The sequence below is a fragment of the Pseudorca crassidens genome, chromosome 9, assembly GCF_039906515.1.
Source record: "Pseudorca crassidens isolate mPseCra1 chromosome 9, mPseCra1.hap1, whole genome shotgun sequence".
Classification (NCBI taxonomy): Eukaryota; Metazoa; Chordata; class Mammalia; order Artiodactyla; family Delphinidae; genus Pseudorca; species Pseudorca crassidens.
The window spans coordinates 36,390,993-36,405,015 of record NC_090304.1 but is presented as its reverse complement, the minus strand read 5'-3'; the positions used below and the strand labels follow the sequence as shown (position 1 = coordinate 36,405,015).

The 14,023-nt window shown below is 48.1% G+C and overlaps 1 protein-coding gene across 12 annotated transcripts in view; it reads left to right on the top strand.

Moving 5' to 3' along the window:
- Nucleotides 1–14,023, top strand: part of NAV2 (neuron navigator 2) — a 403,679-nt gene that overhangs the window by 338,237 nt on the left and 51,419 nt on the right. For 9 of the 12 annotated variants that reach the window (XR_010946112.1, XM_067749641.1, XM_067749643.1 and 6 more), the window contains 5 exons: nt 552–617; nt 1,948–1,992; nt 4,444–4,604; nt 5,978–6,166; nt 12,507–12,559. Coding sequence is in view for 11 of the 12 variants with exons in the window: in XM_067749641.1 (XP_067605742.1) it covers nt 552–617; nt 1,948–1,992; nt 4,444–4,604; nt 5,978–6,166; nt 12,507–12,559 (514 nt within the window). In the remaining variant the exon portion in view is untranslated. The remainder of the gene's footprint in view (nt 1–551; nt 618–1,947; nt 1,993–4,443; nt 4,605–5,977; nt 6,167–12,506; nt 12,560–14,023) is intronic. The other 3 variants (XM_067749646.1, XM_067749642.1, XM_067749639.1) reach the window with 2 other exon arrangements.

Here is a 14,023-nt window from a genome sequence, read left to right as displayed (position 1 = left end):
TTCCTGATTACTGCCGTCTCTCCAGAGGGAAGCCAGTTGGGGATGGATTAAGCCTGGCTCTGCTTCCTGTTGTCTTTTTCACTGTGGTTTTTCTCAGTGCATGGAGCTGCTGGAAGTCTCTTGGGGGCAGATTTCATGCTGCCTTTTGAAAGGGCGTTCCGCTTTCGAAGTCCTTCCTTTTTATTGTTTGCTCATCACTGCCTCCTTCCCTGCCCCTTGTAATTGTGTTGTCCGAGCAGGGGGCGGCTGCAGCTGCGGAACGTGTGGTGGGATGTTCCTTAAGCAGCCCAGTCCACACGCTGGTCCTCGGGGCAGACACCCTCCTACTGAAGGGCCGCAGGCCAGAGCGATAGGAAATCAAGAAACCAGAATTGTCCTCAAAGCTCTGAATCTCACCGCAGTAGCGATACATGTCCATTTTCTCCACATGGGGAAGAAAGCCAGTATCAGCTCTGGAAATGAGAAAAACGTCCTAGTCGTGTATAATAACCCCACCCCCTCCTTCCAATCTAATGCACCTTCTCTTGTTTTCCACCTGCCTGGCCTTCTAGCCCTCTCTCTTCCCCTGCCGCTAGCCCTAAGTTCTGCAGAAGTACTCTGCCCAGGAAACAGGACAGGTAATGACGTTGTAGGCCGGGGACGCCACCGAGCCTCTAGCTTCCTCTGCCCCCCTGTGTCAAGCCAGATGTCTTGTATGAGGCTGTTGGCCTGCGGCTTCCGCTTGTGTTCGTGGCCCCGGTGTGCTCTGTGACCCCCCAGACATGCCTGTGAGGGTCTGTTCCGCTGCCCACAAAACTCAGAAACAGGTGGAGAGGGGCTGGCCCCTCCTCTCCCAGCTTGGGAAGGAACCTCAAGCCTGCCACCTGGCGAGGGGCGGCAGAAGCCCTCACTGGCATCTCAGCCTCCCCGTGGCATGCTCCTGCTTCCCAGCTTCCTGCCCTTTCTCCTCTCTCCCCTCCCCCTCCGAGCCCAGAAGTGACCTGCCGCCCACCACGCGGCTCTGCGGCCCTCACCTTTGTCTCCCACACCCCTGCTCCCCACGCAGCTGGCTCTTTGCCCTCTCAAAGGCCTCTGCTGCGGATTGGCTCTGTGTCTCGCAGGCTGTGGTGTTCTGTGTGCCCGTTTTCTGTAAGAAGAATATGTGGAGTGTTGTTGGCCCCCAGATGCCCTGAGGGTGGGCCTCAGACATGGATCTTGACCTTGAGTTTGTGGGGAAGCCATGGCTTGGCCAAACGTAATGAGCAGATGTTGTTTCGTGCCAGGGGGAAAAAAAATAATGAAAACCCTCTTCACCCCATTAACAGCGACAACTTTGCTTTTGTCAGACTCATAGACCAAGCCTTTAAACCTAGCTCCTTGGAAATCCGAATGCTGTGACTTTATCAGCCAGCAGGTCGTAACGTGCCCCGACTCTGCCCAGGGCTCAGCTCCTAGCTCCGCCCAATGACAGCCTCGGAAACTGAGAGGGACCTGGAATTCACTTGTTCCAGATGAATTCCAAATATGCAGACTGCTGGCCTCTTGAAACTCTCCAGCAAGTCCCTTCTCTCACTTGAAGTCATCGCCAGTGGCATTTGGTGGCGGGCCAGAGTGCTTAGGGGTGCGGGGAGCCCGGCGTGTCTCTCTGCCGCAGAAGGCATGGGCTCTGCTTCCAGATGGGGGGCAGATCCTGAGTTGGGCTTTGAACCCGTGGAAAAGGTGGAGCAGTTGGGGCCGAGTGGATCAGGCCTCCTGGGGACGGGGGTGGAGGATGCCTGGGTGTGGGCGCAGGCCTGGGCTTCCTTTGTTCCCGTGGCTGTGGATGTGTTGCATGCAGAGGACCCCTCCCTGGTGAAGTGAGTCTCTTCCTCCAGACCTCTTGGCTCGTCCTTAGCCTTTCCCCCCTCACATGGCCTGCTTACCCTGTGCTTCTCTGAGGTTCTTATGTTTGTTTTGACTTTCCTACAGTGACCCGCACCTTGATAGGAACACTTTGCCTAAAAAAGGACTCAGGTATCTGTGTTTTCTCCTTGCATCCGTGCCATCTGGTGTGGCTCTGGGGCTTGGCTGTGCGGCTCTCTCGTGGCTGGTGGGGCTCGGGCCGGGCTGGGGGTCCCCGCTTTGGCAGCAGGACCCTTTGGACGATGGCTCCCCGCGCAACCCTCTCGTTCTCATCTCTCTGTGTGTCGGCTTCTTTGCTTGAGCAGAGGCTGTGCTCTTTCAGGCTTACTGTGGTCAGACCATCTCATGACAGCCATCCCTGAGCGAGCCCGGAGAGCGGTGACCGCTTCTTCTGGGGCCAGTGGGTTTAATCGCTGATCACTTTGCCATGACCATTCCATTCACGGGCTGTCTTCCAAGAGAAAGGATATGACTTGTAGCATGTTGATTTGTCAGCCGGGACACAGAGCAAAGGAGAGAAATATCCCCCCCACCCCCACCCCCGCCAATTTGAAGATTTTTAACTTTCTGGCCCATAGAAAGTTCCTGAGGACAGGTGCTTTGCACTTGGCTGAATATTCTAATTGAAAATCGGGTCACTTTTCAATGCCCAGCAAGACATGGGTGTGCTCATTTTTTTGATGTAAAGAAAGTAAGGACTTCCTTTCCAAGAGCGAATGTCCTTGCATTCACTGTAAGTGATGGCTCGTTTTTGGCGCCAGTCCTGGTGAAACAAGATGCTATAAGTCACCTCTGCTCACGCCATCCACCTCACTTTGCCACCCAGAAGGACTTCAGTCCTAACGCCTGGCCCGTGATCTTAATGTCCCGTGGTTACAGCTGTTGTTTCTCCCGCTCTCTAAACACCTCGTTCTTTGTAGCATCGGCTTCACCCCGCACCAAGCAGTAAGTGCTTTCGCAAAACATGGAACTTGGAATGAAATGTTACGTTGCTGTCGTGTATGTCTGTAGTTAATAACCAGCAGTTCTTAAGGCTGAGAGCATTTTGACCAGTAATGGGAGGTAGGTATCAATGCTTCCTTTCAACAGGAGTTCCGAGTAAAGCCAAATCTAAAAACCTAAGAATAAAAGTATTGAAAAAGCCCCAACCGACCTCCAGACGGAGGAAGTTCAGCACGGTGGCCTTCGAGGGGGCAGTTGGCAAGGCCTTTAGTACTCGACAGTTTCCGTCATGCTTGTCGGCACTCAGGCTGATGCTTAAATCATATCCACTCTTCACGTGAGTTTGACCTTGACGCCCCAGCGTCGCTCCCAGAGGAAGCTCACATCTTCGAATATCGCCATTTCGTAATGCTAGTGTGTATATTTCTGGAGCAGATCTATTCTGTGAAAATTATGTAGCTCTAGCTGTTAAAATCAGTTTTTAAAAGAATTCAGAATAGAGGTAAGTGACAGGGTATCCTCAGGCAATTGATGGGACCTAGAAAGTCCAACTATGGTAAAAACATTAAGGAAGAATCGTGTTTATGTTCCCTCTCACTGTGACTCCCTTTCTAGCTCACCCGCTCCGTACACACACACATCCAATACCAACACATGGACAACACCTTGTCCTAAGTCAAGAGGACCCTCTATTTACGTAATCAGTAGTAACCCCACGGTAATCTGTTTATAAGTCCAAAGTACTCTGGCCGCTGGGGCACTTCAGACATTCGAGATGCTGCCTGTGGGCATAATGAGAAGAGCCCACTGGCAGCATCTGTAATGGATTTGGGAATCAGACAAATATGGATTGAAATCTCGGCACGTGATTCAAGGCAGGCCGTCAGCTCCCCTGAATGTAAAACAGGAATAATAGCATCTGTGTTGCTGGGAGAGTCCGAGGCTTCAGTAAGATAACGTCTGTGAAGGCACCTGGCACGTTGGGGACGTTCAATAAATCATTACCAAATATACATTTCAGAATTAATGACGAGGTGGACCCCGTGACTTCTGAAGACCCTCCCCTGTGTGAGACCCAATGATTTGGGTTCCTGTTGTGAAGACTGGTTTCTACCAGATCTAGTAACTACTGTCAGCGTCGGTCTCCTCATACCTTCCTTTACGTGTCTGGTTTCTGATAACTCCGTGATTCATGGCCACTTACTTGCCCTCCAGAATGCAGATGCCATGAGCTATCTAATTAAAACTTCCTCAGAGCTCTGACAGCAGCTTGTTTTGCTGCTTCAGTCCTGTCAAGGTGGAGGCTTTGAAATGACACCGTCATGAATCAACATGTTACAGATACGCCCAGGGCCGGCTCGTTTGAGCGTTTACCCATCTTGTTCCCTTTATGTAGTTCCCTCAAAACTGAAAGGAATTGCAGTTTTCCCCCAAAGACAGCCAAGTGGCAAAAAAAGGTTTTGAGAAACTTTGTGAGTTTCGGAATGTGTAGCGATCTGATTTTTCAAACGTCACCTTTGGATGTATATTTTCTTTTTATATGTTTATCGTCAGCTCCAGAGAGCTCATTTTCATAAGCGTTGTTCGTAGTTAATCCCAGCCTGATTTCTGTCTGTCCAGGTACACCCCCACCTCCCAGCTTCGCACACAAGAAGACGCAAAAGAATGGTTACGGTCCCACTCTGCAGGAGGCCTGCAGGACACGGCCGCCAACTCTCCTTTCTCCTCTGGCTCCAGTGTAACTTCTCCCTCCGGAACAAGATTCAACTTTTCTCAGCTTGGTGAGTAGCTACTTGGCATTAACTGTGTTGATCAGCGCCTTAGGGCAGAGGTTATCTTGCATTTTGAAAGAGACCTGTGGTCACATCACTCTCAGTATCTGATCAGCCCTCAGCAGTGTAGTTTGATTATAGGCAATTGATAGCAAAAGAAAAGAAAAATGTGTTTTGGTTCTCTATCAGTAATTTTCTCTACACGGTTGATATAGGTGGGGTTATAGCAAAGAGCAAACCATCCGCGGAATGAGAAGAATGTATTCTAAGACCTCTGAAGATGTAGGTTTTATAGCGTATCCCATGTTTGGTCATCCTCATTGCTTTATTAAACCGGAAATAAAGATCAGGTTTTGACCGAGCAGATATTCTTGGAAATGCCTACCGGTGACATCATGCTTTGACTGGCACAGTGAGGAAAGGAAAAGAATTTGTAACACAGTCCCTGCTGACATGTCAACGGATGCTTCTTTTAGAGAGACAAACACCCACACAGACTCATAGATAGGTAAAAGAGAACAGTCCAAAGCTTTCTATGAATCCGTGTAAAAACTGCATATGATCCGGTAGCAAGTATACACAGAAAAAGGAAAGAACAGTCCTGGCTGAAGTGACTGGGAACGGTTACATGAAGGTGGCAGGATGAGAGCTGATCCTTCCAAGACGGAAAGAGAGGGAAATATTTTTTCCAGTCTCCTCTCGTTCTTTAGAGAGGCAGCCTTTTCTGATTATTGTAAATAATAAACTCAGTCTTTAAGGACTTCTGATCAAGTAAGGGTTAACTCCTCATCGTTAATGAACCGAAGGCGTACTTCTGAACTATCTTACATTACTGAAATGGACAGGATTTTAATTAGAAAGCCAGTTTCGGCGAAGGTAAATGCACCCCCTTTGCACTGAAGCTCTGCCGGCACCATTATGAACTCTTCCCCATCTGAGACAGTGAGACCTGTGTTCATATTGTTCTTTCCTGGCTGTAACTCTTTGAGGCAAGGGTTTCTTGTCATGCACAAATGCTTCCCATCTGATCAAAAGCCCGGCTGGACTATTTTGGGCTTTTGGCTTTAGGGAGAATTGTTCCAGATGAGCCCAGAAAGTAATTAGCTCATGCCTGGAAGGTGACACTAGCTTGTCTGAATGTGCCAGGTTGGAAAGCTGAGGCCCAGAGCCTCGCTTTGGAACTGACCCACCTTTCCTCCCTCATTTTTAGCTGTAAGTGTGTTACTCAGGTGCCGGTGTGACCACCTTTGAGAAAATAGACAAGGGAGAGAAGCTGACAGGGACGGGGATGGCTCATCGTAAGCGGCCTCCTCTTCGTCCCCCTTTAGGGTTTGAGCCGGGACATGAATCTCCAACCCTCTGACTGACTCCTTTCCTTCCAGCGAGTCCCACCACTGTCACCCAGATTAGCTTGTCCAACCCGACCATGCTGAGGACCCACAGCCTCTCCAACGCCGACGGGCAGTACGACCCGTACACGGACAGCCGCTTCCGGAACAGCTCCATGTCCCTGGACGAGAAGAGCCGAACCATGAGCCGCTCGGGCTCATTCCGGGATGGGTTTGAAGAAGGTAAGAAGCAAGGAGGTTGACCCTCTCTCACGTTGTGCAGAGCGGTTAACAGTCCTCTATACCGAGTTCACGTCACTGACCTAAGAGTCCACCTGTACAAGTTTCCAACTCGCCACTTACTCTGGGGCGGGGGGCTGGGGAACTCTGAATTGTAGGGTCTGACTCTTAATTAACCTCGCAGGACGGTAGGGAAGGACTTCCCTGGTGGCGCAGTGGTTGAGAGTCCGCCTGCCGATGCAGGGGACACGGGTTCGTGCCCCGGTCCGGGAAGATCCCACGTGCCGCGGAGCGGCTGGGCCCGTGAGCCATGGCCGCTGAGCCTGCGCGTCCAGAGCCTGTGCTCCGCAACGGGAGAGGCCACAACAGTGAGAGGCCTGCGTACCGCAAAAAAAACCAAAACAAAACAAAACCTAAAAAGGACTGTAGGGAAGACAAAACACGGGTGAACCCTGGGGTTGACCGAGTTCCGCTCCAGGCTTCTCTCCCTTGGACGTGGGCCCTAGCTTCTTGGCGTGCACTGCCACTGTGAGATTCAGCCACTGGCACACCACCTTGGCAACGCCAGTTACTGGAGAGTTCGCTTCCCTGTGCCAACACACCCGTATGGCTTTGGGAGGCTGTCGGCAGCCACGCCTCTCCCCTTCGCTCCAGAATTTTCTGTTTCTTTTCTCAAGCACCAGTTTTTTTAAGTTTGTTGCTTTCAGTTTTGCCCTTTTCCTTCTTTGTTTGCTAACTGGGAATATTTGGTGTTGGATTTTTATGTTTTGTTCATTTGAATCAGAAAACTACAGTGGGCATCTTCATCAGCCATCTTCCTAACTCAGTTCATTTCTCTTTCCTACTTCAGTCAAAGTGTGAGTTAGGTGAGCAAGCAGTCAAAATGTTGGGAAGGCATCTCACCCCCACCCCCAAAAGCTTCCCACAGATGGGGATGATAAGACATTGGTGTCAGTACCGGTGACAAATGGTTAAGAATATGGGATAATAATACCAGGGTTTGAATTCCAGCTCCACTACTTCTGAGGTATATGATCTTGGGCAAGTTAACTTCACCTCTCTGTGCCTTTGTATTTTCACTGATGAAGTAGGAGTACCAGGCTCATGGAAATATGAGAATTAAATGAGATAATATATATAAATGTTAATCCAGTAATGTTAGTACCTGTTACAGCCTGAAAACTGAGCTTCAGCATTGATGTCCTGGAAGTCCCCAGCCAGAGGAGGGGGGACTCTTGGAGCAAATGGAGCCAAGGCTGAGGGCCATGGCCCTGGTTGTGCCTTTTCTGCCAGTGACAGAACAGAATGGGGGGTGGGGAGGGGAGTCACAGGCACTTCCCTCTGCTCCCAGGTCCCTGTGAGAATGGGGAAAGATGCCCAGTGTCCTCCTGGTAGGAAAGAACAAATAAACTTGTGACTGTCGAGGAAACCCCTAAACAAGTCAAGAGGGAGAGAGATGCAAGATGTCAGCTTCTGCCCTGCCCAGTGTTCTTTTTAACAAAAGTTGTAAAGAGTTTAGTTACAGAGCAGTCGCCCCCTGGTTAATCTTCCTGAATTCTCTCCACTCTGATTTATGTATCATTTGCGTCCATTGAGCAGACACTCGTCTGTAAATCCATCTGTGGGAACCCACTGGGACAGAGGATTAAGGAGGGGCAGAGCCTGAGTTACTGAGAGCGTTTTGCTGGATTTAAGAGCTAGAAATCAGTCATAATCGTGGAGGGCACGTTGACCGTAAGGTGAAGGAGTAGGCAGTTTGTCTTTAACATTTTTCTGATCAGTGGGCGAACCAAGCATGGCCACAAAGCATTTCCCAGCCCTCCTGATAATGACTCATGAATGGAGAGTGCCCTGTGCCCTATTCATCTGCTGTGTCCCGTGTGTACCTGAGTGAACCATGTTCAGTGCTGCAACTTGTCCAAACAAGCACACTTGACCTCATGAAGGTCCAGGACCGTTACAGTATCATCATCAGATGGGTTTTTTTTATTCCATCTGGAATCAAGCCGTCAGGCAGCACCACTGTGGCATATCCGGGATGTCAAGGTGACATTGATATAAAGGGCTTGCCCACAAGCAGCGTCTAGACTTTTGTAAACCTGCTGATTCATGATGATGTGGAACTGAAGCGCAGCGGTAAAATCAAATTTGGGGAGAAGAGGTAGAGACTGCTGTCGATATACTAAGAAACATGTAACATCTTCATCTTTTGGGAAATTTGACATCAGATTGATTTTATTTCTTCCAAGGCTATTACATTACAAAAACAAAATAGGGCTTGTGCCATTCGGTGTTTTTAATTCCATTGGGGGACGACTTTTTTTTTTTCCCCCCTCTTGAATGTATAAACTCCTGGTACTGCAGAAACAGTTGGGAAAAAATCCACATCTCATGTTGGGACCGAATAGAACCTCCTTATATTGATAAGAGGCAGTTAGATATCATATGCCAGAAAGCAGAAAGCAAGTTTAGGAAGAATTAGCACAAGTACTTGAGTGAGGTTTTTGTGGGATTTAATTAGCACTTTCCATTTTGAAGGAAATGGAAGTCATAAATATGTAGATGAGGTACAGGCACGGCCCAGGTGCAACCTTTCAAGGTTATTTCAGGTAAATTAATTTCCGTCAGATGCATTATGCAATCTTCAAGTCAACTTTAATAGTGCACTTTAGGGAGACGCTTGAGGCACTTTTCAAATGAATGTTTTTGGAGAAAAAAAAATCCAGGGACTTTACCAGTCATCCCTAAGAACTGGTGCAGTCTAAATCAGTTCATATGGAGCCCACAGAAACGGAGCAGCTTATTAGTAAATAAATCTTGTGTTGCAGCTCTCCTGTGTTTCTAGCCCCTGAGTTACACTTGGATTCAAGTCCTGGCACCTCCACTGTTAGCAAGGTGACTTTGGGTAAGGGACTTGACCCTGTTCAGCCTATTTCCTGTTCACTAGAATGTGGAAAATAAGTACAACTGTACCTACTTCAGAGGACTGAAGTGAAGATTAGGTGAGATAAATCCTGGAAGGCATTTAGCAGAATGACTTTGAAAGGGGTTTATAGTAAGTACTCAGTTCAGTGGTAGCTATTGTTACAGTTGTCATGTTTGGTTTTATCCTTCTCCCCATGGGCCATTTCAACCCCATCTTGTTTATGGCAAAGTTGAACAGAGGAAGTGACTTGGGGACTTTTTGCAGCCAGAACTATGTCCTGAACTCCTGATTCTCAGCCCTCTGTGTTTTTACCCAATCCTGCCTTACACTTGTCTCTTCCTTGGCCACAGCTGGGCTTTCTCACGTGTCTGAAGCAAACCCTGCACCTTCATCAGCGTGGTCGCCATTTTCAGTTATGCTTCCTCCGCTGGTAGAGAGAGCAGCCCATTAGCCATCAGAACTGCATCTCATTCTCACCGACTCCTTCCTTCCACAGCCCCCAGTGGCAGAGCGAGGACTAGAGTGCGATACCCAGACTCACTTTCTCTCTCTGCTGCTGACCAGCTGTGTGTGCTTGAGCACATGGCGTAGCCTCTCTGGACCTAAATTTACTCCTGTGTTCATTATGGATAGAAATTCCTGCCCTGTCTGGGAATAGTACCTACAAATTCTCTATGATGAGGAGGATTACTTCAAATGGTAGTATGAGGAAGTGCTCGATTAGTATGAAGCTGAATATATACATATATCTACGTCTATATCTATATCCGTAGATATATATATGGTGCCCAAGTGTGACAACAGAGGCATTTGTTTGCTTTATTGGCTGGAATATGCCCAGTTGTCTCATTCCATCCTGTGATTTCACCCCTACCTATGCCTTCTAGTTCTTCTCAAACATGCACTTTTTGCTTGTTTGGTCCCAGATTGTGCCTATGTAGACTTAATGAGGGGTTTAGGAAACCGTTCTAAATATACCAAAAAGCTTTACCCAAAACAAAAAACCCTCAGATACCAGTAAACAAGGTCACTCGAGGGCAAAGCCACCTCCAGCTTTCTGGTCTGCAGGTTCTGTCCCTGAATGCTGTAGCACCTTAGGCAGGTTGTTCCACCTCTCTGGGTTTCAGCTGAGTCAGCGGCAGAGAAGGCCTAGATATTCTCCGTGGTGCCTTGTATCTTCAGGTTTTTGGAGGCACAGATACAGGGAGGAAGCTGCGGAGCACGCTTCTGCTGCTGTGGCTCTGTAAGTCTCACAAGCATTCTGTGGTCCAAAAGTATCCCAGCCACGTAACCCGGGCTCTGCCTTGGCTCAGTTTTCTTGAAGGAAGGCCAGCTGCAGTGGTTCAGGCAGCCATATTTAGCTCTGGGTTGATCTGGAAAGCAAGGACTCTTTCTTTGGACCACAGCCTCGCTGTTGCTCTTTACAAGTGAGAGGAATGAATTACGGAGAAAAATAATTACCTCCACCCGAAGCCTGCCGGACGCGCTCCTCTCTGCCTGCGGCCCCAAGCCTGTCTTGCGGTATTGCTGAAGGCAGTATCAGTGAATCCATGTGAGTGAGGTAGAGAAATACAAGAGACAGACCTCCATTTCTCAGCAGCCCGAGTCCACGCAGCAGCCCTGTGCAGGCCTCCGGAGCGGGCGTCTGGCACGCGCTGTGATTGAAGGACGGCTCCGTGCTAGTCACCTCTCTTCCCTCAACTTGGCCTCCAGCGTAATTTCCCCCCTAGTGTCTGTGTCGTGGGGCTAAAGTAACTTCCCCCTTTGGACCATTAGGCCGCTAGATTGGGGCATGAGAGGCCTCTGCTAACATGTGGGCATATTAACACTGAAAGCCATTATTGGCCGTTAACACCTTCAACTGATTTTTTAGGGGCATGGGCCTGATGAGTCATGGATGGAGAAAGAAAGGAGGAAAAGATCTAGAACCTCGGGCATTGCTGAAGAGGGTGGATCTGAGTGACGGTGCAGGGATAGCCTCAGAGCAATTGGCACCGTCTAAGAGAGAAGAGGACCAAAGTGCAAGCCGAGAGCTGTGTGGGTTAGAGGAGGGAGGAAGCCCATCCCGGTGGCTGTCGGGAAATGAGATGGGGCTCCAGGAGAAGATGCTGTTTGAGCTGATCCTGGTGATTTGGATGGGTAGGAGTGGGAAACTTCCTAAACCAAAGGAACTGAATGGGCAGAGACTCTGAGGTGGCCAAGTACCACGCAGGCCATGCTTGAGAGAGCCGTGCAGGATTCAGAGTGCGACAGGAGCACCTAAATGAAGGATGGGAGGTCGGAAGCTTTGTTGGGGAGACGGTGTGGAGGCACCAGAGTGGTCGGCTGAGCCGTTGCTGGGATATCTGTGGGCAGGTAGCTTCTGCCAACCGCCGATCCAAGTTGAGTTCACTCCTTGGGTGGTAGGTGAAAGCCGTATAGTACACATGGAAAGTTCTTCCCCAGCCTCCTACCCTCAGACCGCAGGTGAGAGCGCAGCGTGGGGTAGAGGCATTCCACTCCTGGTCAGGGAAGCCGTGCCCCATTAGAAGGTCTGTGATGTCTCAACAGGCATATTTCTGTCTTTCAAACAAGTTGTTGGGAGATTACTAAGAAAATGTCGTTAAAGAATCTGGTTTCCAAGAAGAGAAGTCAGCCAGAATACCTAGTCCTGGAAAAGACCATGGTTTAAATTACATGAAAACAGAAAATAAAATGTCTCCATTGGCTGGGGGCAGGAGGGGGTGAGGAGGGTACAAGGATGGTACCCAAAATACCAGTCGCAAACAGAAAAGAGAACACTTTGTAGATATGATAGAAATCAAATGAAGAATCTATGTTTCTGTGGATATGTTTTCTAAACAAGGTTCTAGCACATGGTCATCTAGAATGAATTTACCGTGGCCAACAGCCAGCATCCTGTGCTCAAAATAATCAGCTCATCTTTTTGCTTATACAAATGGCAGTTGCTAGCAGGATATAAAATATATATGCAACCCAGTCTTAACCCTAAGGGAATACATCAGAAAAAAGAAAGGAATAAAATATGCTGGAACAGAGCAGGTAAAAGTTGCCTCTGGGTAATAGAATTATGAGTCACACAGGTTATGGCAGTGAAAATGCTTCTTAACATTTCTCTGTACTTGAAACATATAACTTAGTGATTATGTGTTATTTTGATAGTTGGAGCAGGGATAGTATATAGAATGGTGTAAGAAAAAAAATTGTGGTAATAGAGAAATGACTCCCATAGAAAATGATTCCTTACTTGACACTGACCTGTCACCAAACCAGGAAAGGTTGGGTCAAGATGAGGTTAAGTTGCTGCAAGCCTGGTAATGTCCTCTAATGCTGAGTTTCTCCTTCCCTTCCCCTTTTCGGCTCCGTAGTAGCCAGCTGTGCAATTCACCTTTTCTATCTTTTCTTTTTTTTAAACAGTTCATGGATCCTCACTCTCCTTGGTTTCCAGCACGTCATCAATTTATTCTACAGTGAGTAGAAATCAATGCTGTGTGGCTCTCTGTGTCAAAAATAAAATAGCATGTCTCCTAGAGAGAGTATTTCCATTATAAGGGAATCAATTAATTAGGGAACAAGGGTTGAAATTCACAGTTACTGATGTACCAACCAATAAATCAGGAGCTGACTTTTGTTAAAGTGGCATTGTGCTTCGAGTGGTGACTAGTTAGAATGTGTGAGATGCCTTTTTCGACTTTGTGTCTGCCTCAGTTTCTTTGTCTGTAAAGTAGAAAGGACAGCAGCCCCTACCTTGTGGCATTGTAATGAGAATTAAAGTTATGAATATTACTGTTCACTGCAATATAAATTCCTTGAGGACAAGGACTTTTTTCTGGTTTTATTCCTAGTGCCTAGAACCGGGCCTAGCATATAGTAGGTGTTCAGAAAATACGTTTGCGTGAAATAAGAAAATGCACGTAAAGCAATGAATAGAGTGTATGCAGCACAGAGGAAGCGCTCGTAAATGACAGCTGTCATCAGTGAGAGGTCTACTGAACAAAAGCCAAACAATCAAATATAGTACTGGATTTATTCAGTATGCTTACTTTTTATAGCTCTGTGCATAACTATCTTAAAAACTTTAACTTGGGAATTCCTGTAGGAAAAAAAACATTTGATTAATTAGGAATTGGGAATTCTTTAGCCCTTAATTCCATGGAGGACAGATGTTTTAATAATTCAGTTTTTGGTAATGCCAGGTGTCTCGGCTCTGTAGTGGGACAGACTGTAGATAGCCCCCTGTAAGTAAAAGACCATCCCAGAATTAAGCCAGAGAGCCCAGGCCCTGACTGTCTTTCTTAGGCCTATAGTGAGCAAACAGACTTCGGTGGTTGCTGACACGGTCTGATTTGAAGGACCTAGAAACGTTCTCTTCTGCTCCTACCCACCTTGCCCCTCCAATTCCACAGTACCTCTTTCCTCTGCTAGTCATCTTGTCTGAAGTTTTATCAAAGTCCTGGCTTTCATTTTCAAGACTTTATATATGGTAACCTTGGGAAGGGGTTATTTAAGCCGTTATCCAAGAAAGCATAGGGATGGCCTTCTAACGATCAGCTATTGCATCTACTGAGTCCTTTCGTCTAGAATGAAACTCTGTGACATGGGTACCAGACCAGAGGTGGTACTTTTCTGCCTAGATTCACTTCTTCCACGGTATTTACTGGCACCAAGTCTCTGGGCTGAGCCCTGAGGGCGTGGTTTAGGTGGAGAGAGGAGCCTGCTGCCGAAAGAGGAAGCCAGAGGCACAGAGGGCACGGGGGGTGGGGGGGGGGCTGGAACTCTAGTTTCACAGGGTTGGTGCAGTGCAGACATTTCAGCGCCCAAACCCCATGTTTTCCCAGGGAGTTCCCAGGGTTTCCTGTCAACACACTTTTCATTCAGAAAAGTGAAAAATGGGGGCTGGCCTGCGTCAGCCAGCCTGGGAGGGAAAGAGCACG